Raw genomic sequence first — 26,247 nt, 5'->3', positions numbered from 1 at the left:
CCGAGGTCGCGGAGCACAGAGGGCTCTGCCGTGCTTGCTGTTCTAGACACGAACACCTCCAGGCTGCCTAGGCACTAGGGCTCGAATCCGACAGCCGAGAGGTGGCAAGGGCAGAACCACCAACTCCTGTTCGGACGCCCGGGACCTTCCCATCCAAGCCTGCTCCGCTTTCTCCAAAGGACGCGCGGCACAGCCCATGCGCCCCCGGCACTGCGCGCCACTCCCCTCCCTACAGTGCCCCCAAACTCTTCCCGGGAAGCCCCACAAACACCAGACCGGGCCCCGAAACTCCCAGTCACCCCGACCTCCGCCTCTCCAGCCCCGCACCGTCCTCCTCGCGCGTCTGGGAAGTCAGAAGCAAACCACGAGAAAATGCCCCCATGAGGAGCCTCCCCACACCCGCCCTGTCACTGAAACAAAGCGCAGGGAGGCGGGGGGCGGAGGGTGGGGAGTCGGGAGGGAGATTTAGAAAGAGGACGGGGACCGCGCGGGGAAGGAGCGGGGCGGGGGCCGGGACCCCACCGGGCGCAGCGCAGCCGGTCACTTACATGCCCAGGTCGCTGTAGGTGTTGAAGAACTCCATCTGGTTGCACGCCTGGATCCAGCCCACCACCCAGGTCTCGTGGCGGGGGATGGGGGGCATGACCACGCGGGCCGAGGCTTTGAAGTAGGGGGTCTTGTAGCGCAGGACGATGGGCGAGGTCTCCTCGATGCGCGTGGGACACTGGTCGATGGTGGCGCACACATCGTACACCACGATGTTCTCGCGCCGGATCCGCGCCTTGCAGGTGATGCTTTGGATACAGCCCATCCTGCCGCCCGGCGCCGGCGCGGCGCGGCGCGGGGCAGCGCGGGGGCCCGCGCGGGCAGCCGGGGGCGCCCGTCAGGCCGGCATGGCGCCGCGCCGCTCGCTCGCTCGCGGTCCGGCTCAGCTCGCACCCGGGAGCGGGGAGCAGTCGCCGCCGGGCATTCTCCGGGGAAGCCCCCTGCTCTGGCCGCCGCACCGGGTCCCAGCTGCCCCGACGCCCGCCCACGCCCGCCCCCTCGCTCGGGCAGGGCGCGCGGAGCGTGCGCCCCTAGGAGGCGGCGGGCGCCCTCGCCAGCTCCCGCGCCCAGGCGGAGGGCAGGGAGGGGAGCGGCTCTGCGAGGAGTGCTGCCCACCCCGGGCCGGAGCCCCCCGCCCCTCGCCGGAGAGGAGGAGGAGGAGGAGGAGGCGGCGGCATGGAGCCGGGGGAGGGCGGCGGCGGCGGCGACAGCAGCGCCCGGTTTGTCTGCCTCCGCGGCGGCAGCAGCAGCAGCAACCGCCGCCGCCGCCGCCGCCGCTGCTGCATGAACCTCTGCACCGCGGCTGCCCCCCGTGTGCAGCGCACCCAGCGGCGAGCGAGCGGGCGGCCCGCGCGGCAGGCGGAGGCAACGGCGGCGGCGGCGGCCGGCCCCGCGCTCCCTCCAGCCCCGCCCTGCAGCTGGACTGCGCCTTCGCCCCTCCGGCCGGCAGCCGGAGCCTGCGGGTCGCCGGGGGGCTGCGGCCGGGGCTGGAGAGCCCCACGGGCTGGGGCTGCCCCTGACGTGCTCCGCGGAGGAGACTGGCTGTACGCCATGAGTTTTGTCCCTCTCCGGCTGCCGTCCGGGTGGGGGGGGGCAGTGTGTGAGGGTGGGGGTGTTTAAAGGGCCGCCAGCGCCCGGGGTGGGGCCGGCACGTGGGGCCGGGGCGGGGCGCGGGCCCGGCGAGGGGTGGTGAACGCCGCCTCGGAGGGCGCGGCGCTGTCCAGAGTCCGGTGGGAAGCTGAGCGCCCTGCAGGGCCCCTGGGCGCGTGTGGGGCAGCTGAGGGGTTGGGGTTTCTGTGGGCGTGGCCGTCGTCCACCGCACAGTTGGGGACATTAGAGTTAGGCTTGAGCCCCCTCCCCAGTCCCCCAGTGTCCACCCTCGCGGAGGGGTGAAGTGCGGGCTCCGCAAGGGGCAGTGGATGCCGTGGTTTTACTTCTTTCCCACCGCGGTGCTTAGAAAGGGGCACCCGAAGAATCGCTCCGTGCCTCTACACCAGTCTACAGCATGCCTGCGTATGGGTTCAAGTAAGAGTTCGGCTCACCCCAATCTTTTCTTCCCTAGGGGTCGCGCCTTTGAACAAAGCACTCCACAGTAGAGATTCTGGGCGGTCGTAGGCTTACCGTGGACTGCGTCTGGGTGTCCCTGCACCCCGAAGCAGGCTGTGTCCAGCATGACCATCTAGCTGGGTTAAAAGCTTTAGCGGCCCTGCTGAGGCTACCCGAGGCCTGCTGGGTACAAGGGGAGCCTGGGGTCATTATCAGAACCAGGCAGGGTTCTGATAAGTAGTATCTGGATACTCATTTGTGATAATCCATCTTCCCTAGAGAAAGCCTGGACTCAGGGATCCATTTTGCCTTTGTTTCCCCAGAAGGTGGCACAGTGACTGGCACATAGCAGCGGCCCCAGGTTATCTGAGAACCAATCAATGAACAAAGACCAGCCTGGCTCCAGTTGTCAGTGTGGAAGCTGCCACCACGGATACAGAAGGTTGTGTACAGTGTGACCACTGTCTGGGGTCTGCTATTGTGGTTGGATGTGCCAGACAGGAAAAGTATTTAGCGCGGGCTCTTCCTGAGCATCTTTCTACATTTATATTTTCAAAGCCAATAGCTTCTTTTAATGCACTTTTTCTGTGATCATGGAACCACGGCTGAATCTAGTGCCGCAGTCTGTGATTTTCTGACTAGCAGGCCACAGGAGGCTGCCGGAGTTAGTCTTTAGCTTGGACAGATGTGACGAGCAATTTAAAAATTGGTGGAGATCTAAAAGCACTCTTCATCCTTGTTTTAACTTTTCTGACACCTTGATTCACTTTATAGTTCGCCAAAAGGCAGTTTTTTTTTTCTTTTGAGGACATGGGTCTCTCATCATGCAGCCCAGCCCTCTATCAGCTGGTTCTTTCACTCAGCAAGCACTGATGGTCTGGCAGGAACCAAGCGTCCTGCAAGGCACTAGGGCTTCAAAGTTGAACCAGAGTGTGGAGATGATAAACCTGTTCACAGATTGTCACAGTGAACTGTGACACAGGTTTTGAGACAGGTGTGAATCCAGTGCCAGAGATGGCCAGACGAGAGAGCCATCTACTACAACAGTGACACTTGCATTGGACCGTGAAGAAGTGATCGAGGCTCTCCAAGAAGAGATGGGTGCAGAGGCCAGTGTTGAATGGACATTTGCGTAGAGGTATCGGGGGACTTGGCATGTTCCAGGGGAGAAAGCTCACACTCAAGACATTTCTCCAGGTGCTGTGTGTGGCCCACGGGCATCAGAATCACTGTCCGACAATCAGATTTTGATGGGACCATGGCTGGATCTTCAACAGATTGGCCTTTCGAGGAAGCTTCCTCTGTATCAATGTGGAGGATAAAGGCAGGATTTCAGGATATTGGGGTGGCAGATGATTTGGCTTTGAGCTAGGGTAGTGCTGTGCTGCTGGAGAGGCCCGGCTGTATGTGGGAGACCTTTAGGAGGTAAAATTGATTGACTCGGTAATGGATTAGATGTCAGGTCAAGGTCTAGGCAGACTGAGTTTTCTGGCTTTGGTGATCAAATACATTTGGTCTGAAGGAGACAGAGCAAAAGCAGGTTGGGGCTGTGGTTGCAATCATGTTAAGCTTGAAGTGTGTGGAAGGTATTTTGGGAAGGAGGCCAGAGTTTGAGCTTTAGTGGTTATCAGGTTCCGACAGATAGACTAAAATAAAATCATTCCATTGAGGAATTTAGGTAGCTGTGTTCATTTGAGCTACTTGTCAGGCTGCAGTTTGGGGGGTAAATATCACCATTGTCAATCTGGTGACACTGGCTAAGCCCCCATAAACAGGGAAGGGCAATGTTAGTCTTCCCAGATCATAGGAAAGTCATGCAAGGGAGAATATTGCTGATTTCCAGACTTAAAGACCTTGTCATATGCAGTTGAGTGCCAATGACCCTTGACATTCTCAGAAGCTTCGTTGAGGACCTTGGTGAGTCTTCAAAATCATGAGTGCCATCATGGCATATAATTTGCACCATAAAGTGCAGTAAAATGTAACTGAAAAAATGGAAGGAATCCTTTCCAGCTCTTAATAGTTCTAGAAATATGGGGCTATAGCAATTTCCAAAGCTATTTTTGAAAAGTTTGTCATTAAAATAAACCCCTTACTTTATTACCTTGTATCATTACCTTATCAACTCTATATTTCCCCAACTCTACAAAGAAGAAAAAGCTCATCCTAGCAGGAGAATTACTGTGTAGATGTCAGTAAAAAGAGGAGAGCAAAGCTGTACTAGGTCACAGGTGCCAGGTGTTGGATATAGTCCACCTGCTAGCTAAATAGCTGGGAAGTGCACTCTGGCCTTGTATCAGTCAGGTCAAATTTATGTCTCTGCGAGTCACCTAATGTCCGGGAACTTTGCATCTCTCATGGGAGAGTCACTGTTTGTGAGTACCGAGTCTACAAACACCAGTACTCTACCACACGTAGGTCAGATGACGTCCCCAGAAAAGCAACATGTTTTCTGCTGTTCTGAGTTTCTCTTTGAGTCTCCCTTGCCTCTCGTAGCATCTCGCAGCTGCCTGTTTGCATCGTTCATGCTGTTCCACAGTTGTTTGCTCACATTTGTTTCTCCCAATAGGCTGCTCACTCTTCCAGGGACTCTGCCATCATGCCTTGCTGCCCAACCTGGTGCCTGGCACCTAGGAGGTGATCAATAAATGTTTGAATGACTGAAAGTGTTCTTAGAAATCTGAATAAACGTTATTTCATTATTTCCCATAGCTTCCCTACAAGCTCTGTCTCATTAGCTGTAGCAAGCATGTTTATCCTAATTCTTTCTGCACTGTACTCGGTCCTCCCACACTTTCTTTCCAGCACACCCCCTTTTCTGCTAAGTGGCACCCTTTGCTTTGAGCGCCATACACGATCTCAATAATTATCAGTTCTAGGCACCAAGAAATGGAAAATCGCCAGTGACAAGACCTTAGCACGATTTGACTTTGTGTCCTAAGTTCCCCAGCACAGTGTCTGGCATTCGGGATATCATTCTTCGTGAATAACTTCATTGGGGTTTATTCTTGGAGTGCAAGACAAGTGCTGCTTTGTGCTTCAAGCATTTGATGTTCTTGGGCATGACCACTGAGCTGGAGAGCCCTGCAGCGCAGTCCCCAGGACACTGGCCCCGGCACCTCCTCTACAATCCATTCCCTCAGTGGCCGGTGACCCTGTGTGCTGTCCTTTCAGATGCAGGGCCACCTCTGACTTCATTTTTCCCATTGATTGACTCATTCCTCAATTTGTCAAGTGTGTTTCTTAGAAACTCTGGGTCACAAGGCCTATTTTCTAGTTGACCTGGGCAAGAGTTTTCAGAATGTGTAGCACAAACCACCAGAAGTTGTTGAGGAATTGCCTCTGGAGTTGTTAACAATGGAGATGGATTTCAGTCTGACTTGGATAGCACTGGACATAGGCAAGAGATTAAAAGAGCCTTCAAGTCCAGAGAGAGCAGGATTAAAGAAACAACTCCCTTTCAGTTGGGGACTTGCCCTGCCCGCACGTTAAAGTCAAAGTAAGCGATTTCTCTTCTAAGACAGACAAAGCAACTCAATGTGGGGTGACCGAGTGCATTAGCCTAAAATTTACTTGAACTAGAATATGAGAGGAGGAACTCTTGAGAATTCTTGAGAAGGACAATGTCGATTTTCACTTGCAATTTGGGGGTTCACAGTTCAGGGTCAGGTGGCCTGAATAGTCTGGTGTCTGGTGGAAACTGGTAGTGGTGGAGTGAGTGGGTGTGGAAGGATGGTCACAGGGTGAGCAAGGAAACAGAGAAAATGTGCCTAACTCGAGTGAAATAATCAGACCTCTCTCGAGAACTACCCATGAAGGATGTCCCACCACGTCCAGGCTTCAGACACTGTGATTAGATCAAGTGTCCACTCTGACCAACCCTCAACACAAGACTTTAGAATTCACCCATCAGCATGAGTTTGGGGGGCCAAGTTCTCTTTGATCCACAATACCTGGCAATGGACTTAGGATGCTTTACAGAGGTCATTCAACTCAAGATGACACAGCTGTTTCAAGTGGCCACTGTTCTTGGCCTTGGATTACGTCAGGCTATTATGGAAACCACAGGAAAGCGTACCTGGTCCCATAGCTGCCCTGTTGAAGGGCCCTCATGCCGGCGTGCCATATTCAAAATTTCCTTATTTGCAGGATTGGACACTCCTTTCTTCCTTTAAATCTGTGATGCTGCCAATCCCAGTTTTCTTCTTTTCTGCCTGCTTTTTCTCCCTCTAAGGGAACTGTCTCTTATGGGTCTCTCCTCCTCTACCTGAACTCCTTCAGGGCATTTACCCAGGCTGGTGGTTTTAAGTATCATTTCTCATGGACGGCTTCAAAGTTTGTTCTGCCAGCTCAGCATTTTTCAACTCAAGGTCAGCACACGCATCCTCCTACTAGCTATTCCTAGTTTCCAGTTTCAGCACTGCCACCCTCTCCGTTTCAGTGAGTTGACATCGCCTTTGTGGGAGCCAGTGTCTCCTCCCAACCCCCCTCTTTCTGGCCCATGGCACCACTGTAGTCCATCCTGAAACTGTGACCCATCTTGGACTCCTCCTGCTCCACTTCTGCCATTCTTGTCTGCCACATTAAGTCAGAGCACATTTTGATCGTGTTTCTCCTCATTAGGGAAACCTTCAGTTTTCTTGTCACTATAAAAGCCACCACAAGTCCCACAGGTTGCTATGTAAGTGCTCCATGAAAGGACCACAACCAACCTTGCCTTTCTAGCCTTCTGTCTCTGCTGGGCCTGTCTCTCTGCTCGCTACTTTCCTGGGCCTCAACTCAAGCAGATGACTCACAATCTATTCAATAGGCCTTCATCCTTTCCTCATCTTTGCTCTGATTAAACTGTAACCTCTGACTGCGAGTTCAATCCTACCTTGTCCCATGATGACTGTGATGCAGTGGTGTGTGTCTCATGTATTCCTTAGCTGTGTCTGTGAAGTAATATCTCTTTTAGAGATAGGGTACAGTGGCAAAGAGAGTAAGGAACTTCCTGAAGGTCAAACTAGTAAGTGATGGGATCAGGTTCACATCTCTGGATGCTCATGAGTTAATGGCTCCGGTGAGCATTTTAGCTCTAAATGATCTTTGCCACCCCTGAAGCCCTGTTCAGGACATGTGGTGGACAGTGAGGTGGGAATGAATAGAATAACAGAATTTTATAACAGGTTTATAGAAAGATCAAAGGAGAAGGAAGAGTCAAGGATAAACTCAAGGTTTTTAGGCCAACAGCTTAAGGAATGATAATGCTGTTGTCAAAGCAAAGAGTGTGAGAAGCAGAGATTGAGGGCTCCAGTGGTCTTGATCTCACAGAACCCAAGTCCTCAACTGAAGATATTCTATCTGAAAGTCACTGATGAGCACATCTTGTTCCACTTGTCATTTTAGAAAACATAGCTTAATGCAATCCCTTCCACAGCTATTTCTCCCTCTTCCTTTCCTGTTCTTTCCCATTCCTTCCCAATCCTCTCCTCTCCTCCTGCTGCTTCCTCATTTACTTTCTTCCAGAGAAATCACTGAGCCTTTCTGGGTGCCTGGTATTATGATGGTGCTTGGAGATTTTGAGGCATATAAGACATTACATCCTCTTCTTATTTTGTTCATAGTACTACATTTTTTAAAAATACAATTTGTTTACACATCTCTCTTGTGGATATATTAGCATTGTCGTGAGTTTGTGCATAGCTTTGTGTCCAAAGTTCTAAACACAATGCCTAGCATTTTTTGATGTGTTCAAATGATAATGAGGGGGGAAATGTGGCCTGGTGAGAAGCAAGGGAAGGGGTATTGTAGGTTAAGATAATGCTTTTCAAATTATAATGCACATATAAATTACCTGGAGATCTTGTTAAAATGCTGATTCTGATTCAATAGGTTTGAAGAGGAGCCCAAGAGATTTCACATCTCTAATGAGCCTTTGCTACTCAAAATGTGGTCTAGGAACCAGCAGCATGCATTGGCATTCAAGGTTGAGAAGCTTGATGAAAGGGAGGGTGTGATAGGGAGCAGCAGAGTCTTAGGATTGCCAAGCTTAGCCAGAAAGGGAGGCTGGGACCTGAGCCTACAGATCTCAGTGTCTACACAAGGGGCAAGCGCCGAGCTAGTGCACTGGGAACCAGACACACCTGCATTCTAATCTCAGTTTGGAAAGTCCTAGCTGTACATTTTTTATGTCTGTAGGCCTCATTTTCCTCGTTGATAAATTAAGAACACAATGCCTACTTTATGAGGTTGTCAATCTCCTTGTAATGTCCTACACTTAGTAGGTGTTCAGCAAGTGATGGTACCATCACCATTACATGGGATAGGCAATGTGAAGTCCGGGGTGAAGACGGAAAAACACACAAGCCCCATCTGTGGGAGTTTCCAGAGTGGCCACAAGGTCAGTATGGGTGGAACTCTTGGCTACAGAGTCCTCCATTTTCTGTGTTTTGGACGGGTGCCTGTAAGGAATAAACTGTAAATTAGTTGCACAGTTGGAGCTCCAGGAGGGATTACCACTTGCAGGTCCAGCCAGGTCCACAAACATCCTCAGGTGCTTACTCTATCGGATTTGCTTTGGCTTCATTCACCTTTTTGCTAGACATTGTCTATTGCTTTTTTCTTTTCTGACTTCACCCTTGGGCTTTCCTGCCAAACAGTGATTCATCTTGGGCAAGGTGTGCTTTACCATGCTTCCTCCTCATGGATCAGATGGTGGGGTTTAGCGTTCAGAGTAGTGCAGCTCAGTAGTGGAGCAGCAGTCCAGGCTGCTGCAGGCAAGCATTTGCTTCTCTTCAGCAGGACTGGCTGCGTGTGCTCCAGCCTCTGTGCCACACGCAAGGTAGAGGCACCCCTTGTCCTCTCCCTCTTCTTTCCTCTCCCACCATCCAGTCCTCATCAGCTAGAGCACTGGCCTCCAAAATAGTGTCCACTGGAGCAGAGGAAGAAAATAATAGAATTTCCCTTTTCCATTACTTTTAACTTTTCCTATTAAAATTTCTATTATTATGCACATTTATGGCTGGATATATCAGTGTTGTGGTACCAACAAATGAGGGTACTTCCAAAAGTTCGTGGAAAATAGAATTAAAAGATAAAATATTTTGGGACAAAAAATTTTTGAAATCCATTCTTAATGCTTCCATAGTACACATTTTCCACCAACCTTTTGGAGACTTGCAGCAAAGAGACTGCGGTATGTGAAGGGACGAGTTAGGCTCTGGTGGTCCTCACCTCAATGGCGAATTGAATTTTGTCCCCCTAAAAGGTATGTTGAAGTCCTAAGCCCTGGAATCTCAGGATGTGACCTTTGTGGACATAGGGTCTTAGTATATGTGAGTAGTTGGGATGAGGTCATCCTGTAGTAGGATGTGTCCTTAAATCAGTATAGCTGGCACTGTTATAAGACAGAATGTCATGTCATGGGAGAGGCAGAGACTGGATGGATATAGCCAAGGAATGCCAAGAATCTATGGCCACCACCAGAAGTGAGAAAGAAGCTAGCACACTCTGACCTCAGAATCAGCCCTGAAGGCATTCTGGTCTGGCTGAAAAGCCCAAGAGAGCATTTCAGGCATGGAAAGCAAAATACGTCCTACACGAAGGACCTTGGTGGCTGAGACCCCAGTGGAAAGAAGTGGTCATCAAAAAAGGGGGTACTTTTCTCTGAAGGGAGGAAAGAACTTCCACTTTGCCTATGGCCTTTTCTAAATACTGACATACTTTGTGGATTCAAAAGACTTCCATAGCCTCGGGTGATCACTGATGTCATACATAAGAGTGTTCATTGTTAAATTAACAACAGGAGTCACTGTGCACTAATTTTTCATGCAGGACCTCTGTCCTCAAAGAGTTACTATAGTATGAGAGTTAACAGTAAAATTTGTTCTCAAAGATTTACTTCATTTTAGTGTATTAAGTGGAGGATATTCTTATGTTGCATAAGTTTTAGTTATGTCTAAGTATCCAACTCCATTGCTTGTTTTCTTAGGTGCTTCCTTAATTAATGATACAACTTGTTCTCAAGGACTCACTTTTTTTTAATGTATTAAGTGGAGGATATTCTTATGTCCCATAAGTTATAGTTGTGTCTGAGAGCTCACAAAAGATGTGTCATTCTTGGGTACTTCTTTAAAGTTAATTAAGTCTCTAAAAAAATTGAAATTAACTTCAAGATGCAACGACTTTGAACATCCCTTATCTTGACTGTTGAGGAACAGATTTTTTTTGGTGTGCAAATTCTTGAACTCTTTACTTAGTATAGAGTTGGTCTTCTGTGTATAAAGTTAATTGAAAATGGGTCTTAGTGGAGAATGGGGCTGGGAATGGGAGAGGGAGGAGGAGAAGGGGTGGGAGTGTGGGTGGAAGAGCGGGTATAGTCGGAAGCATCACTGTATTCTTAAAGTTGTACTTATGAAATGCATGAGGTTTGTATTCCTTAAATAAAAAGGTTTCTCTGGGGGAAAAAAAAAAGAAAGAAGCTAGCAAAGATTTTACCCAGAGTTTCAGAGAGGCCATGCCTTTGCCAACATCTTAACTTTGGACTTCTATCCTCTAGAACAGGGAGTGAATAACTATCCTGTTTAAGTCACCCAGGTTGTGATGCTTGGTGCTGCTCACCCTGGGAATCTAGAACACCACTGGCCACAGCTGAATGCATGTCTGTATGATTATGCTTCACCATACCAAGGCCTGCCAGGAGGCACAGCTACACCCTTTGAGCCTCAGCAGTGCCAGCACAACCCAGATGTGCCCTGAGTCTGACCTAGAGCTTCATTCCTAAGACCCAGTGCCCACTTGAGTCTCTCCCTGGTCCTAGAGCCTTCATTTCTTCCCCAAGATCTACTGGATGCCCTGGGCCCCACTTCTAAGAGCTGGCTGTACTCTGATTCCCCTGAGCCTCCCAAGTGGTTTCTTTTTCTAAGATTTATTTATTTATTTGAAGGCAAAGTTGTTACAGAGAAGCAGAGAGAGAGAGAGAGAGAGAGAGAGATTTCACCCACTGGTTCACCCCCCAGAGGGCCACAACAGCTGGAGCTATGCTGATCTGAAGCCGGGAGCCAGGAGCTTCTTCCAGGTTTCCCACATGGGTGCAGGGGCCCGAGGACTTGGGCCATCTTCTACTACTTTCCCAAGCCATAGCAGAGAGCTGGATCGGAAGTGGAGCAGCCGGGAATTGAACTGGTACCCATATGGGATGCAGGCACTGCAGGTGGTGGCTTTACCCATTACACTACAGCACCAGCCCTCTTGCCCCAACCTATTATTTTTTACACAAAAGTCAAAATGAGTTTTTAAAAATTCAGATAAGGCTGGCGCTGCGGCTCAATAGGCTAATCCTTCACCTGTGGCTCCAGAACACCGGGTTCTAGTCCCAGTTGGGGCGCTGGATTCTGTCCCAGTTGCTCCTCTTCCAGTCCAGCTCTCTGCTGTGGCCCGGGAGTGCAGTGGAGGATGGCCCAAGTGCTTGGGCCCTGCACCCGCATGGGAGACCAAGAGAAGCACCTGGCTTCTGGCTTCGGATCAGCACGGTGCTCCGGCCACAGCGGCCATTAGGGGGTGAACCAACGGAAAACGGAAGACCTTTCTCTCTCTTTCTCTTTCTCTCTCTCTCTCACTGTCCACTCTGTCTGTCAAAAAAAAAAAAAAAAAATTCAGATAAGATCATGTCATTTATTCTCAAAAAATATTTTAGTGGTTTCCCCTTGCTCTTTGGATCTCATTCTTAGTCCATATCTATGGCAAGATACTCTCTGCTCTGGCTTTTTCTCCTGCCTCGTTTGGCACCATGTCCATCTCATCTATTCTCTTTGCACATTTTCCTTCTTTTGCAACATTGAATAAGTCTATTAGTCAGATTTCCATTACTACAGGAATACCTAAGAAGTTATTTAGGACAGAGCAAGGTTTATTTTGCTCATGGTTTTGGAGGCTCACAGTCCAAGATCAAGTGAGCCCCATGGTTCACCATCTGGTGAGGCTGAAAGATGGTACTGGAGAGCCTTGTGGAGGGAGGACCACATGGTGAGTCAGGAAACAGAGACAGCAGCTACGCCCAACTCAGACTTTTGACCCTGAGAATGACCTTCCAAGGGTAGTGCTCCCAGTGACCTAAACGGGTCTCACTTGGCCCACTTGCTAAACACAACAATTAGATAAATTTCTACCTGCCCGTCACCATCAACACAGGACTCTGGACTTTCAACATCTGCATGAAGTTGGGACCCATATCCTTTTCAAACAATAGCAATGCATCAGACTACTTTCTACCAAGGCCTTTGTGCGTGCTCGTTGTTCTAATAATGTTCTTCCTCCTTTACCCGCTTCTGACTTCCAGTTTCTGACCTACAACTTCTGCCTTCTCCACAGGCAACCCATCTCCTGGAGCTCAGCCTAAATGCCACTCCCTCAGCAATTATTTCAAGCTCCCAGACCCAGCTAGGGTTCACTATTAAGTACTCCTGAAGCCCATTCTGCCTTGTCCTCACAGCATTTATTATATGAGGAATTAATTCATAGTTTCTGAGATTATTTAATCATAATCTCTCTTCCTTGCTAGATCATAAACTCCAAGAGGATAGGAACCAGATTTATTTTTTTCATCTCTTCACTCCCAGCCCTCAAAACAATGCCTGATACGTAGTATTTTCTCTCAAAATATTTACTGAATAAAAGCATGAGTTTGGGACTTCTCTTAACCTTCCCAGTCCTAGTAGGGATGTCGCTCCATCTTACCATTGGTAGTCCCTCCCTCCCCCAAGGTGGGCTAACGACTCCCTAACTCCACCCTGGTGACTGGACCCTGTGACTTACTCTCACAATGGCCCATACTGCCTACCTTCTCACTGCTCCTGGATGTGCCCCTGGTCTCCGCCTGCCAGGATACACCCTGCACTCCATCTCCAGGGCTCTGGTACTGAAGTCAGGCCTTCCTCATGCTGCAGAGTACCTGTGGGGCTGGTAGCATGCATTTCTTTGAGCACTTGCTTTGGGACCTCCACGTCCATTCCAGGTCTCACTCCCCTGAGCTACCCTACCCCAAGTGCATTGGAGACAATGGGAGGATTTGAGGAGCTCATGAGGAGACCCAGGGCTGACTTGGGAGCACTACCATGAGCTGTGTTTCTTGGAAAATCCAATGTGGGCCTCCATTCAGGCTGAATAAGCACAATACAAGGGTGGAAATCTTTGTGAACATTTGCCATTGGAATAAATAGCTATTTTTATTAAGCTGGAAACTATTGATTGATGAATAGAGAGCAAGTCCAAATCTCATTATAATAAAGGAAGTAAAACATAGAAAAAGGAAGGAAAAACCTGAGGATCTCTTTCAATGGGGTATTGTGCTTGCTGGAATAGAAACTAATTTTATCTGTATCACTCAATAAGTATCACACACAGTGGAAGCAAAAATAACATTAGTGTTGAGGCAATTTGAGACACCACCCATAATCCTGTAGCAACATGAAACAAGCATTGAGCAGGTTACCCATCACAATTTCATTTCACAACCCCCCATGGAGCTGGGTGGGAAGGCCCTGCTGTTTCCATAAAATGTTCGAATCACAATTGATTTTGTCTCCAATAGATCCACTGCCTGGCACTGGGGACTTTCCCGAACAGTTGTTTCTCTGAGGCTTTGTGCTTTCAGTTACTAGAGGGTGGACCACGTTATTAACCCCCTGGACTTGGCCAGGCAGCCGCAATTCTTTGAGCTTCAGTTTCTTTGTTTGTATTTGTAACTCTGGAAGATTATCTGCATGGCTGTCTCCGGATCTCCTCCTGTTTTTGTCCTGGGAAGCCTCTTGAAGAAGTGTGCTTGGGACAGCAGATGAGCATTTGTTGACAAGGGGTTTGAGAACTGCCAGAAAGATACTAGTTGATTCTCCCTTAGAAATGAATATGAACTTGGGGCATGGGAAGAGAACAAAGCAGAGAGGGGAAAAAGTTGGTGGCTTTCCAAACAGGGTAAGAAGATCCCCCATTTTAACAGGGAGATCTGATGTCCAGTTCAAAGTGGTCTGTATTGTGCTTTTATATAAATGACTCACTCCTCTGTGTCTCTAAATCTTTTTTTTTTTTTTTTTGACAAGCAGAGTGGACAGTGAGAGAGAGAGACAGAGAGAAAGGTCTTCCTTTGCCGTTGGTTCACCCTCCAATGGCCGCCACGGCCGGCGCACCACGCTGATCCGAAGCCAGGAACCAGGTGCTTCTCCTGGTCTCCCATGGGGTGCAGGGCCCAAGTACTTGGGCCATCCTCCACTGCACTCCCTGGCCACAGCAGAGAGCTGGCCTGGAAGAAGGGCAACCGGGACAGAATCCGGCGCCCCGACCGGGACTAGAACCCGGTGTGCCGGCACTGCAGGCAGAAGATTAGCCTATTGAACTGCGGCACCGGCTTGTGTCTCTAAATCTTCAACACAGTCTGACAAATGTCGTGCATGTGTGTGTGTGTGTGTGTGTGTGTGTGTGTGTTTAGAATACACGCAACAGTTAAGTTGCCCCTCTGGGTCAATTCTAGGGTGAAGACATTGAAACAACAATGAATCAGAATGGAGACCAAGAATTTGGAAGTGACAGGAAGTCACATGGAGTCAGGGGGGAGACTGTGAAGACATTAGTCCCCTGGAATTGACAGAAAGCTTGGAAGGAATGACTTTTCTGGGGACATTGGGGGAGCATTTTAACACACCCAATTCTTTCTCAGGGAGATGGAAGATGGGAGTACACTTGGGTCACAGGCAAAATGAGGAAAATACACATAATAGAGAAACAGAAATCGCTGTGAACACTTACCATTGGAATAGCTATCTTGATTATTGCTGGAAATTGCCCTGTCCTGATTAGTTTATGTGGTTGTCTTAGGTTGAGAGGAGCCATCAGATGGATAATATATGTGAAATGCTTTTGCAATGTCAACTGTTGTTGTCACTGTTTTAGGGGGCTTACAGCCCTCTCTGCTGTGTCCCCAGACTTTGTGACCTAGTTTTGTATCTGGAAAGCATTACACAAAGGTTATTATTCATTCTTATTGGTTCTTAGAGATCAAGAAACAGCTGATGGGACAACATCTTTCTGAGCATGCTTTGGTAATTGCTAGAATAAATGCAAATCTGAGAAGCTTGGCAGAAGTCTGAAGAGATTGAGCAATTTCCTGCTTTACAAGGAAGAAATTAAAATATGACATTAAACAAATGAAAAAATCAGTGATCAATGGGAAGCAATTCAGATCCTTTTCTAGATGACAGAGAGTGATGGGACCCAAAAGAGAGGCATATAAAGGAAGTTCTCCAGGTAAGGAGTAGAGGCAAAAGCAAAAGAGATCATCTCTACTTTACCTAAGGTTACAGGGACCTGAAAACAATTAAGCAGATTGTATAAAGGTTAAGTTGTCTGATAAAAATGATAAAATCCAGTGGAAAGCCTGGAGAAATTTGTCGGATAAGTTAAATGCCAGACAAAAATAAAGAGGCTGCTCTTGGGGCATTGGACTGAAGCAGTGATGGCCAGCATCCCTAGAATGGAAGACACCAACTCCATGGAGCTGGCAGGCTGTGTCTGCGAGATTAGATGATCACTAAGATGTGAAATGGGAAAGACTCACTGGGCTGTTGACCTGTCTGGCTGTACCTATCACATTTTCATCCAAACAGACTCTCCTTTCCATTTCATTTGGCCTCTGGGAGGAGAAGGAATGGAGTCAGAGTGCTTGGGTAGAGGTGAAAGCACAGGAACTCTACAGCTAGAAAGCATAGTGCTCAGAAGGGCAGTCAGGGCTGGTGTAGGGTTGGGAGTTTTTCCAGCACTGATTCGTTGTGGACATCATTCAGAAGGCAGGAAGTCCAGGAATGTAGATGTGCCACGTGGACTCTGGTGTCATTGTTTGATTCTGTTATCAAGATAATGCTAACCTCACAGGATAAATTGGAAGTGTTTCCTTTTTGTACTGGTTTGTATTGCTACTATAACAAATGAGCACAAATTTTGTGGCTTACAGTGACAAAGGTCATATTAATTTTTATGTCTTTTAGGTAGCAGTGGGCCACTGTGGTGTGTGCTTGAAGGAGCTGACAGAGTGAGATGCTAGAGAGCAGCCCATGTGGCAGGTGGAACCTGCAGCTCTGCCACTGTCTTCCACCATGATCTTGGGTAAATAATCTGCCCCTTCCAAGCTTCTGGTTCCTCATCAGAAGAATAAGTTTAACCAGATCTCCCTTACTGCCTCAAATAGGCTACCATACTTATCAGTGCTTTGGCATGGTTAGGCTTGGAACACAGGTGAAGTATATGATGTGATTTTAGGTGGAATAATGATATATTTGTTTTTGGAAGACTTCCAGTCCTCTTTGAGGGTCACTGCTTCCTTTTATATGAGTTCCCTCTGTCTACCACAAAACTAGACTGTGTCTCAAGAGATTGTCAACTATTCCATACACAGTGTCTATTGATCAATAATTTGTGAAGGGTTTAGCACATGCCAGACCCTGTGCTCAGCACTGGAGATTTGAAGAAAAATTGGACATCAGTCTTGCCAGGTTGGAATCCACATCCTAAGGAAGAAAGCTATACCTGGACAGGAGGTGAATTCCTATCACAGAAGTCTTAATGCAGTGCTGGGGGAGATGAGAGTTGAGAAGGGGGAGCCCAAGACAGAATGGGAAAGTCTCTCAGAGCCTGGGATAACACCTGCTCCAAGATGTGACAGCTTAGTAAGAGGTCCTCATTGAGAGTCCAGGAGGAGACGGCTTTTGCAGGCAGGGGAATAGCATGAGTGAAATGCATGAGCACATGGAGGTACTTGATATATTTAGGGCATGAAAAGAAGGCTGATGACAACAGTCCTGAGCTAAGGGTACCACAGGGACAAAACATGACACAGAACAGGTTACTGGAGGACAGGTTCATGAAAGAATCTTAGGGTATATTGGAAAACAGATGGAGTATGAACACAGGATAGGTTTCCTGGATAAATCCTACTTGGCCATGATGGATTATCCTCTTTACATATTATTAGGTTGAATTTGCTAAAGGTTAGTAATGACATTTTGTGGTTATGTTCTGTAGGTTTCTTTATTGTAATGTCATTGTTTGATTCTGTTATCAAGATAATGCTAACCTCACAGGATAAATTGGAAGTGTTTCCTTTTTGTACTGGTTTGTATTGCTACTGTAACAAATGAGCACAAATTTTGTGGCTTACAGTGACAAAAATGTATTATCTTACAGTTCGTGAGGTCACAAGTCCAAATTGAATATTACTGGGCTAAAATCAAGGTCTTGACAAGGCTTGATTTCTTCTGAAGGCTCTAGAAGTGAATCTGTTATCTTGTTTTTGTTAGTGCTTTCAGACTGCCCCAGTTCCTTCACTCCTGGCCACTTCTTCCATCTTCAAAGCTAGCAGTATAGCATCTCCCAGTATCTCATTCATTCTCACTCCCACGTCCTACTCTTTCATTTCACTTGTGACTACCCAAGGCCCACTCAGAAAATGCCGAATCAGCTCCCATTTCATGATCCTTAACTTAATCACACGTAAAGTCCTTTTTTCCCATGTAAGATAAGACATTCGTAAGGCTGAGGGATTATAGGATGTGGGCATTTGTGAGTGATCATTATTCTGCCTGCCACACTCTTCACTCTTCTGAGAAGAGTTTGTGTAGGATTGGGAGGTAGTATTTCTTCCTTAAAATTTTGATAAAATTTGCTGATGAGGTCATTTGAGCCTGGAGTTTTTCTTTATGGAAAGATTTGTGGTTACAAATGCAATTTCTTAGGCCAGTGCCGTGGCTCACTTGGCTAATCCTCCACCTGCGGCGCCGGTACCCCGGGTTCTAGTCCTGGTTGCTCCTCTTCCAGTCCAGCTCTCTGCTGTGGCCCAGGAAGGCAGTGGAGGATGGCCCAAGTGCTTGGGCCCTGCATCCGCATGGGAGACCAGGAGGAAGCACCTAGCTCCTGGCTTCAGATCGGCGCAGCATGCTGGCTGTAGCGGTCACTTGGGTAGTGAACCAACAGAAAAAGGCAGACCTTTCTCTCTGTCTCTCTCTCACTGTCTAACTCTGCTTGTTTTAAAAAAAAACAAATACAATTTCTTTAATAGGAAGAAGACTGCATGCAAGATTATCTACTGCCTTTTGAGAGAGATTTGGTAGTTTATGCCTTTTGTGCCATTTCATTGAAGGTGCTGAATTTATTGGTGTAAAGTTATTGAAAATATTCCGCTATCCTTTAGATATATGGAATCTTCTGTGATATATATTCTATCATTTGTAATACTCATTATTTGTGTCTTTCTTTTTTATGCTTGTGATCAATGTGTGTAGAAGTTTATATATTTTATTAGTATTCTCAAAGAATCAAGTTTTGGTTTTATTAATTTTCTCACTTGATTTCTTTGTTTTTGTTTATTTATACGACTCAGTGTTACTTCCTTTCTTCTTCTTACCCTAAGTTTAATTTACTCTTTTTCTAGTTTCTTAAGATGAGAGCTTAGGTCCCTGATTTGAGCCTTGCCTTTCTCTTTCTCTCTTTCTCTCTCCCTTTCTTTCTCTCTTTCTTTCTTTCTCTCTTTTCTCTTTCTTTCTTTTCAGGCAGAGCTGGCAGTGAGAGAGAGAGACAGAGAGAAAGGTCTTCCTTTTCCATTGGTTCACACCCCAATGGCCACTGCGACTGGCACGCTGTGGCCGGCGCACCGCGCTGATCCGAAGCCAGGAGCCAGGTGCTTCCTCCTGGTCTCCCATGCGGGTGCAGGGTCCAAGGATTTGGGCCATCCTCCACTGCCTTCCCGGGCCACAGCAGAGAGCTGGACTGGAAGAGGAGCAACCGGTACAGAATTTGGCACCCCGACTGGGACTAGAACCCGGTGTGCCGGCGCTGCAGGCGGAGGATTAGCCTATGGAGCTGCAACTCCGGCTGGCTTTTCTTTTCCTTCCTTCCTTCCTTCTTTCCTTCCTTCCTTCCTTCCTTCCTTCCTTCCTTCCTTCCTTCCTTAACTTTTATTTAGTGGATATAAATTTCCAAAGTACAGTTTATGGATTACAATGGCTCCCCCCCATAACTTCCCTCCCACCTGCAACCCTCCCATCTCCCGTTCCCTCTCCCATTCTATTCACATCAAGAGTCATTTTTTATTATTTTTATATACAGAAGATCAATTTAGTATATATTAAGTAAAGATTTCATCAGTTTGCCCCCACACAGAACACAAAGTGTGAACTACTGTTTGAGCACTAATCATATCATTAATTCACATTGAACTACACATTAAGGGCAGAGATCCTACGTAGGGAGTAAGTGCACAGTGACTCCTGTTGTTGACTTAACAAATTGACACTCTTGTTTAAGGCATCAGCAATCTCCCCAGGCTCTAGTCATGAGTTACCAAGGCCATGGAAGCCCCCTGAGCTTGCCAGCTTTGATTGAGATCCCAGTGGAAAGAACGGGCCAGCAAAGAAGGAGGTACCTTTTTCTGAAGGGAGGAGAGAACTTCCACTTTGACTATGGCCTTGTTGAAATAAGATCAAAGTCTGCTTTTCTTTATTTCTAACATAAATGCCTTCATACTATACATTTTCCTCTAAGCCTTGTTTTTCACTGCATTTTATGATCTTTGAAATGTTGTGTCTTTGTGTTAGTGCAGTTCAAAATGCTTTATATTATCTCTTACGACCTCTTCTTTGACACACAGTTTATTTGTAGGTATGTTGTTCTAACTCTAGGTATCTGGGGAGTTCTTGGTTGCTGATTTTTTGCTTTTGGTGTTTTAAAAATGTTACTCCAGGGGCAGGTATTGTGGTACAGCAGGTGGAAAATGTAATTATACTTTGCATTGTTTCCTAAGAGAGGTCTCATGTCATTGTTGTCTTTGTTCCTTATATATGCTTTTTTTAAATATCGAACTTTTAAAAAGATTTTTGCTTTATCATGGATTTCAAACAATATGATTATGATGTTTCTTTATATACTTTCTATAATGTTTCTTTTTTAAAAAACTTTGTGTTCTTACAGTTTTTATCAAACCTGAGAACAGTTTTCTTGAAACTTTTTTTTTGTATCCTCCTCCCTGTATCATCCCTTCCGTTTTAGGGTCCCCAGTTACACAGGGGACAGACTGCTTAAAATGATTCCACAGATCATTGTAGTGCTTGGTTCAAGTTAGAGTTACAGAGACACAGAGGCAGAGGGAGAGCAGTCTTCCAACCGCTGGTTCACTCCCCAGATAACTGCAAGCAGCAGGTCTCCCATGTGGGTGCAGGGACCCAAGGACTTGGGCCATCCTCTGCTGCTTTCCCAGGCACATTAACAGGGAGCTGGATCAGAAGTAGAGCATCCAGGATTTGAACTGGCACCTATATGGGATGCTGGCGCTGCTGGTGGGATCTTAACCCATTGTGCCACAGCACTGGCCCCTATAAAGGCCTTCATGTCTCTCTTTATCATGCTCATGATTTCTGCTAACTCCTGAGATTACATAGTTACTTAACATAGTTATTTTAATGTCCTTGCTCAATAATTCTGTCATTTTAAAAAAAGGTTTATTTACTTATTTATTTATTTGAGAGGTAGAGCTACAGAGAGAAGGTGAGACATGGAGAAAGGTCTTCCACCTACTGTTTACTCCCCAGATGGCTGCAATGGCTGAAGCTGGGCTGATCCAAAGCCAGGAGCCAGGAGCTTCTTCTGGGTCTCCCATGTGGGTGCAGGGGCCCAAGCACTTGGGCCATCCTCCACTGCTTTCCCAGATTAAGGTTAGATTTCTTAAGGGGTCTGAATTTCAAAGTGCTATAGGACTCCAAAACTGGGTCCACTCACCCTGCCTGCAGCAAGTCAATAACGCACTGGAGAAGAAAATACCCTCCACTGGTAGGAGAAAATAGTTTATTTGCAATGCATAGAGTCAGGCAGCTGATGCTCAATTCCAGGACTCCCCCGAGGAATTCAGGGCAGAGAACCTCATCCATCAAAGTAGGGCTTGAGCAAGCATGAGCAGCTCATGTGTGGGCCTATGGTTGGTTCATGGAGCCCATGGTCTTTCTTGGATTGGCAACAGGAGGCTGTGTTCTTCTAAAGATGCTGTGATGGCATGGTGGGCCTGTCTGGGGTCTACAGGTAGTTTGGCTGTTACTTTGATCAGGGCTTGAACTTCCTGGAGAAAATCTCAAAATAGACTCTTGTGGTGGTGGGATTCAGCCATGGAGTCAGAAATTGAATTCTGAATCTTGCAGTCGGGAGTCCTGCAGGGCCAGCCTGAGCCTGAATTTAGTGAGTTAGTGTTTGGTAGAGAGTTGACTTGCATTTACACACAATGAAGACTGGGGAACTGCAAGCTAAGGGAGAGAGGCTGGAGCCTGATAAAGTCTGCATTGAAGGCATTAGGAATGGGACTTGGTTTCAAGAGGCGCCTCTGATCCAAAAGAATAATACCATGGTCACCAAAACCCGGAGTGTGGAAACCCAGAGTACATCAGAAGCAGGACACTAATCCCAATATGCCTCAGTCCTGTACAGTCAGATGCCTTGGGACTATAGCTTGTGTCACCTCCTGCTGAAAGCTTTACTAGAGGGGCCGGCACTGTGGCTTAGTGGGTTAAGCCACCATCTGTGGTGCCAGCATCCTATATGGGCTGGCGGTTCGATTCCTGGCTATTCCACTTCCTACCCAGCCCCCTGCCAATGTGCCTGGGAAAGCAGCAGAGGATGACCCAAGTCCTTGGGCCCTTGCACTCATATGGGAGATATAGAGGAAGCTTCTGGCTGCTGGCTTTGGATTGACCCAACTCCTGCTGTTGCGACCATTTTGGAAGTGAACCAGTGGATGGAAAAACTCTCTCTCTTCTGCTTTCTCTGTCTGTAACTATACCTCTCAAATAAATCTTTAAAAAAAGAAAGCCCTACTAGAATAAGGCAGGGGAGCCCCTGGTCACCACTGGATGCTGAGGCACTGACTTACCTTTGGGTCTAGTGACTCCACCTGCTCCTGGTCCCATGGCCATAGTGGATTGGCATGGTTTCCTTGAAGAACATTTCTGCCCACATTTCCAGGGAAACAGGCCTGAGCCCCATGGGGTCTCCTAGCACCCCAACATTAAACTCAAGGCTGAGAAATGAAGCCATCCTCCCCAGGCCTCCCTCCTGCCCTTCAGGGGTTATGCTAATCTCTGCAGTGGCAGAGTTAGGATAACTGGCTTTCTTTCCTTGTAGTCATTCAGCTTTTCTAAGAGGGAGGGACTCCCTTGAGATAAGAAATAGGGTCAGGCAGCTCCTTGTGCCACGGGGGACCTGGCAACCTGCAGGGCTGAGCATCACTGATGACTGCTCTCTGAGAAAAGAGACTGAATTGGAGTTATCAGGAGACTGAATCTCCTCCAGGCCTAGAATCCTCATTTCAAAGAAGATGACCAAATGGCCCAGCACATCTTTTCCTTGCATCTCTTCGGAATTCAGTATCATTTCTCTTCTGGCTTCTTTTTCTTGAAGGAGAGTCCACAGGAAACAGTGCCAAGGAGGTACAGTCAGAATGCGCCTCCCTGAGTGACGGTGGAGGCTTCTTTGTCAGGGCAAGCTATGGGTCTTCTGTCACGATGACCTATTATTGTAGTAATGCAGACACCAAGTGTCGTTTCGATGTACATTACATAGCCCGCTCTGTTGGCTGCAGGGTACAGCACAGCTTTGTCCAATACTTCTGTTGAATCAGCTGCAAAGCCCCGTACAGGTCAGGACACAAAATAGGTGTCCAGTAAATGCTCAGTGAATGAACAAACTATGAGAGTTCCGTTGTGTTCATGGACTTGGAATGGCCACATTTGTTGTGCTTGTCCTAGGTGAACGGCATCAACCACATGGCACAGTAAAGCTGCAAACAAAACTTCACCTGCCACAGGGAGTCTTCCAGCCTGGGGCAAGAACAAAGTGCCGAGTTGTAATGCCTACCAAAACAGGGACTCACAAGTTCCAGGAGAAAGAGCTCACTTAGTGTTGACTTCTTCCTCAAACAGGAACCTGTGGAAGCAATATTTGTCTGTTTTCTAATAAGCATGTTCAGAAACCTTTCCTACGATTGGGGAATTTTCTGCATTGTGAAACTCACCTCCCCTGGGGAAAGCCACACACTTGCTTTCCCACCTTCCTTGCAGCTAAGGCATATTCACAGTTTCAAATTCTGCCAATCGCAAACACCCATGGGAGACTTTGGAAGGAAAATAGCAGAGTCAGAAAAGAAGGGCTGTAACTCTTTTTTTTTTTTTTTCATGAGGGTGACTGTGGGGGCATGGGCTTCTGGGCTTGTAGGACCCAGTGCCAGGGGTGGGGGTTTTTGCTGGAGCCCAGCCACAGAGTGGTCTGAGTGTTGTCCCAGGTCATACAAGCTCCAAGCCTGGCCTCCTGGCCCTTCTGGAAATTTTTCTCAGCATATTTTAGTAGATTCTTTTTCTGCTTAAGGTAACCAAATGGGGGTTCTCCTATGTATAACTCCAAACCTGACTTTCCCACTTATGTGACTTTGTAAAATGAACTCGTTTGCTCTGAGATTCAAGGTATAGCCTCTGAAGAGTTGCTAAGTCAGGATGAACAAGCAAGCCTCAAACTTGCTGGAAGGGATGAGTAGAAATCTTACTCTGATTCTTTTGCAGAAAAAAGGGAATTTCATTCACACACTGGGAAATCACGGCAAACCTACCTCACTGTGTTGAAATGGGACGAATGCAAACGAAGGCATTGGGTGCTGTGTGTCTGGTCCTGGGTTCCTGCCTCCCTTCAGTCACAGTATTGATCCGGGCTCTGGAGGACTTCAGTGAGTCTCTGAGTTGGTGATTGCTAGCGGGCCTAGTGCATGTACTTGTAATGTGTTGGTCTTTCTCCATGTTCATTTGGGTTTTTATTGTTTACAAACTTCTTTTTGTATCAAGAGAAAAATAGCCAACGCATGTTTGACAGAAGGTTCTGCCCCAGGCAAAAGGATCAGAAATATAAGTTTGGTGGTGGTGGTGGTGGGGCTCTTCTTGAAGTGAGGGTTGTAAAACATTTTTTTCTTTTTGTGTTCTTCTCCTATCCTAGTTTGGATCTTTGATCCTTGAAACTTGACTCCTACCTTACCCTCTTCTCCATTCTCCCGTCCACAAAAGGAAGCCCATAACACCCACACATAAAGGTTTAATTCTTGGGGTCTCTCCACAACTCTAAAAGGATTCATGAAAAAATCCTGAAGAAAATAGGGAGCCCCCATCCCTTGTTCCCAACTTCCTGGGTCAAGACCATTTCTTGACATGATTCACGCCAAAAAACTTAAAGACACTGATGTATGTGGATGGATCAAACCTACTCAATCTGTATCCTAAAGAAGAGAAGCTATTGTGTAGAAAGTGGGGCTTGGGGGACTGGTACCGTGGTGTAGCTGGTAAAACTGCCGCCTGCAGTGCAGTCATCTGGTTTGAGTCCCAGCTACTCCACTTCCGATCCAGGTCTCTGCTATGGCCTGGGAAAACAATAGAAGATGGCCCAAGTTCTTGGGCCCCTGCACCCTTGTGGGAGACCTGGAAGAAGCTCCTGGATCCTAGTTTCGGATCAGCTGAGCTCTGGCCACTGCAGCTGTTTAGGGAGTGAACCACCAGATGGAAGGTCTTTCTTTCTCTGTCTATCTGTCTCTCTCTCTCTGCCTCTGCCTCTCTGTAACTCTGCCTTTCACATAAATAAATAAATCTTTTAAAAAAAGAAAGAAAGTGGGGTTTGGAGAGCAAGAAGGGAGCTGTGGATAGACATCCAAGTCACTCAGGAACTTTTTTGCAGTCGCAAGAAACTTACATCAATATGGCCACAAGATTGTTCGATAGGAGACCAGTGAATGTAACTCCATGTTTACTGCTGGAAACCAAAGCTTTGTATGAAATCTTGAATTTATGGGAAGCAGTGTGGGAGGGGTAAGCGGTGTCTGTTCTTTCTCTGACCCCTTCCCCTCATTTCTGAACAACAGGAGACTAAGCCCCTGGGTTTGGGTGACCCCATCACTGGGGCGGGTTTATTGGAAGGCTGATCTTTGCTGTGCAGCATACTTCCTTTCCCATTTTCTGATTGCTCTGTAACACCTATGCTGACTCTCTCTGACTCTCTGCTTTCCCTGGGAAAAGACAATGAATAAATCAAAAAATAAAATAAAAGCTTCCATGCGGTTAATGCTGGAACAAGTCATGCTAGTTTGCTCCTCTGCCTGCATCATGGTTCCAGTGAGCACACATGGATCCCCAAGCCAGTGTGCAGTCATCCCAGGCCTTTCCTCCCTCTCAGTCCCAAACTTCCAGAACGTGAGCTCCGTACTACTGCAGAAGTCCTTGTCCTCTCCATCCCCCAGCTACTGACCCTGCCAAATCCACAGTGCCAGTTCTCTGCCTCCAGCCCCTGCACGGTTCAGGCCGTCTCCCATGCCACCAAATTTCACCAGGTCTCTGTCCTTTCTGGGCTGAAATCCTTCAGGGTCACACTCTGGTCCAAGTTCCTATGAGATCTCAGACACGTGTTTTCAACTCAGCCGCCACAGCTCACTCATCACCCGCGTGTCTCCAATCACCAGGTTCTCCCTGCTCTCTCTTGGTGAAATGTCCTTTATCACCTCATGCAGTTAGCACCCTCCTACTTATCCTTCAGGATTTGGTGAGAATGTCATCAACTCTGGGGAACAGGCTCTCTGCTACTTCCGGCAGAGCATGGTACCTCTTCTCTGTGCTACCAAAGCACCTCTCTCTCCTTTCTCATAGAGCACTTACCATGTTGGTGTGGTTATTGGTTTGCACACGTGTCTTCCCACTAGCCTGTGAGGATGGGAGGGGTGAGGATGGGAGGGATGGGGGTGCATCTCCAGGCCTGGGGACAGTGCCTAGCACTTAGCTAGTTAATACTTATGAAATTGATTAGTTAATCAATAGTAAAAGCAAGTGCAGGAGCTAACCTTGAATCTAATCTAAGACATTGGTATCCTGTGACCCCAAATTGAGGCTGTTATTAAGTAGTAAGATTCTGGTCTTTATAGCTACCACCGTGCCCTCCCCAGTGGGCCACGTGCACCCCTTAGGGAATCTCTTACTGTACAGGCAGCCTAAAGGCAGGCACAGAAAAGGAAATGAAGCACCTCTCATTGACAAACACCTAGGTGTCTGGCATAGTAATTAACACAGAGCTCACTAATAATTA

At 47.4% G+C, this 26,247-nt stretch overlaps 1 protein-coding gene and 1 long non-coding RNA gene across 5 annotated transcripts in view; one reads left to right on the top strand and one right to left on the bottom strand.

Moving 5' to 3' along the window:
- FAM78B (family with sequence similarity 78 member B) overlaps positions 1 to 1,575 on the bottom strand; it is a 125,124-nt gene extending 123,549 nt beyond the window's left edge. For 2 of the 3 annotated variants that reach the window (XM_089299643.1, XM_089299644.1), the window contains exon 1: positions 549 to 811. In XM_089299643.1, coding sequence (XP_089155769.1) covers positions 549 to 811 — 263 coding nt within the window. Of the gene's footprint in view, positions 1 to 548 lie in introns of all 3 variants that reach the window. The other variant, XM_002715822.6, reaches the window with a different exon arrangement.
- LOC127493725 (uncharacterized) lies at positions 152 to 25,855 on the top strand. Of its 2 annotated transcripts, none has more exons than XR_011390326.2 (4): positions 152 to 617; positions 2,415 to 2,533; positions 16,104 to 16,221; positions 23,700 to 25,855. It is a non-coding gene; the product is annotated as an uncharacterized LOC127493725 (long non-coding RNA). The 2 variants fall into 2 exon arrangements; XR_011390327.2 differs by lacking the exon at positions 152 to 617 and adding an exon at positions 1,740 to 2,070.
- The last annotated feature ends 392 nt before the right edge of the window (positions 25,856 to 26,247 follow it).

This window comes from Oryctolagus cuniculus, chromosome 7, assembly GCF_051225735.1.
Source record: "Oryctolagus cuniculus isolate XC-2025 breed Fujian yellow rabbit chromosome 7, ASM5122573v1, whole genome shotgun sequence".
Classification (NCBI taxonomy): Eukaryota; Metazoa; Chordata; class Mammalia; order Lagomorpha; family Leporidae; genus Oryctolagus; species Oryctolagus cuniculus.
This window is presented reverse-complemented; position numbering and strand designations above follow the sequence as displayed.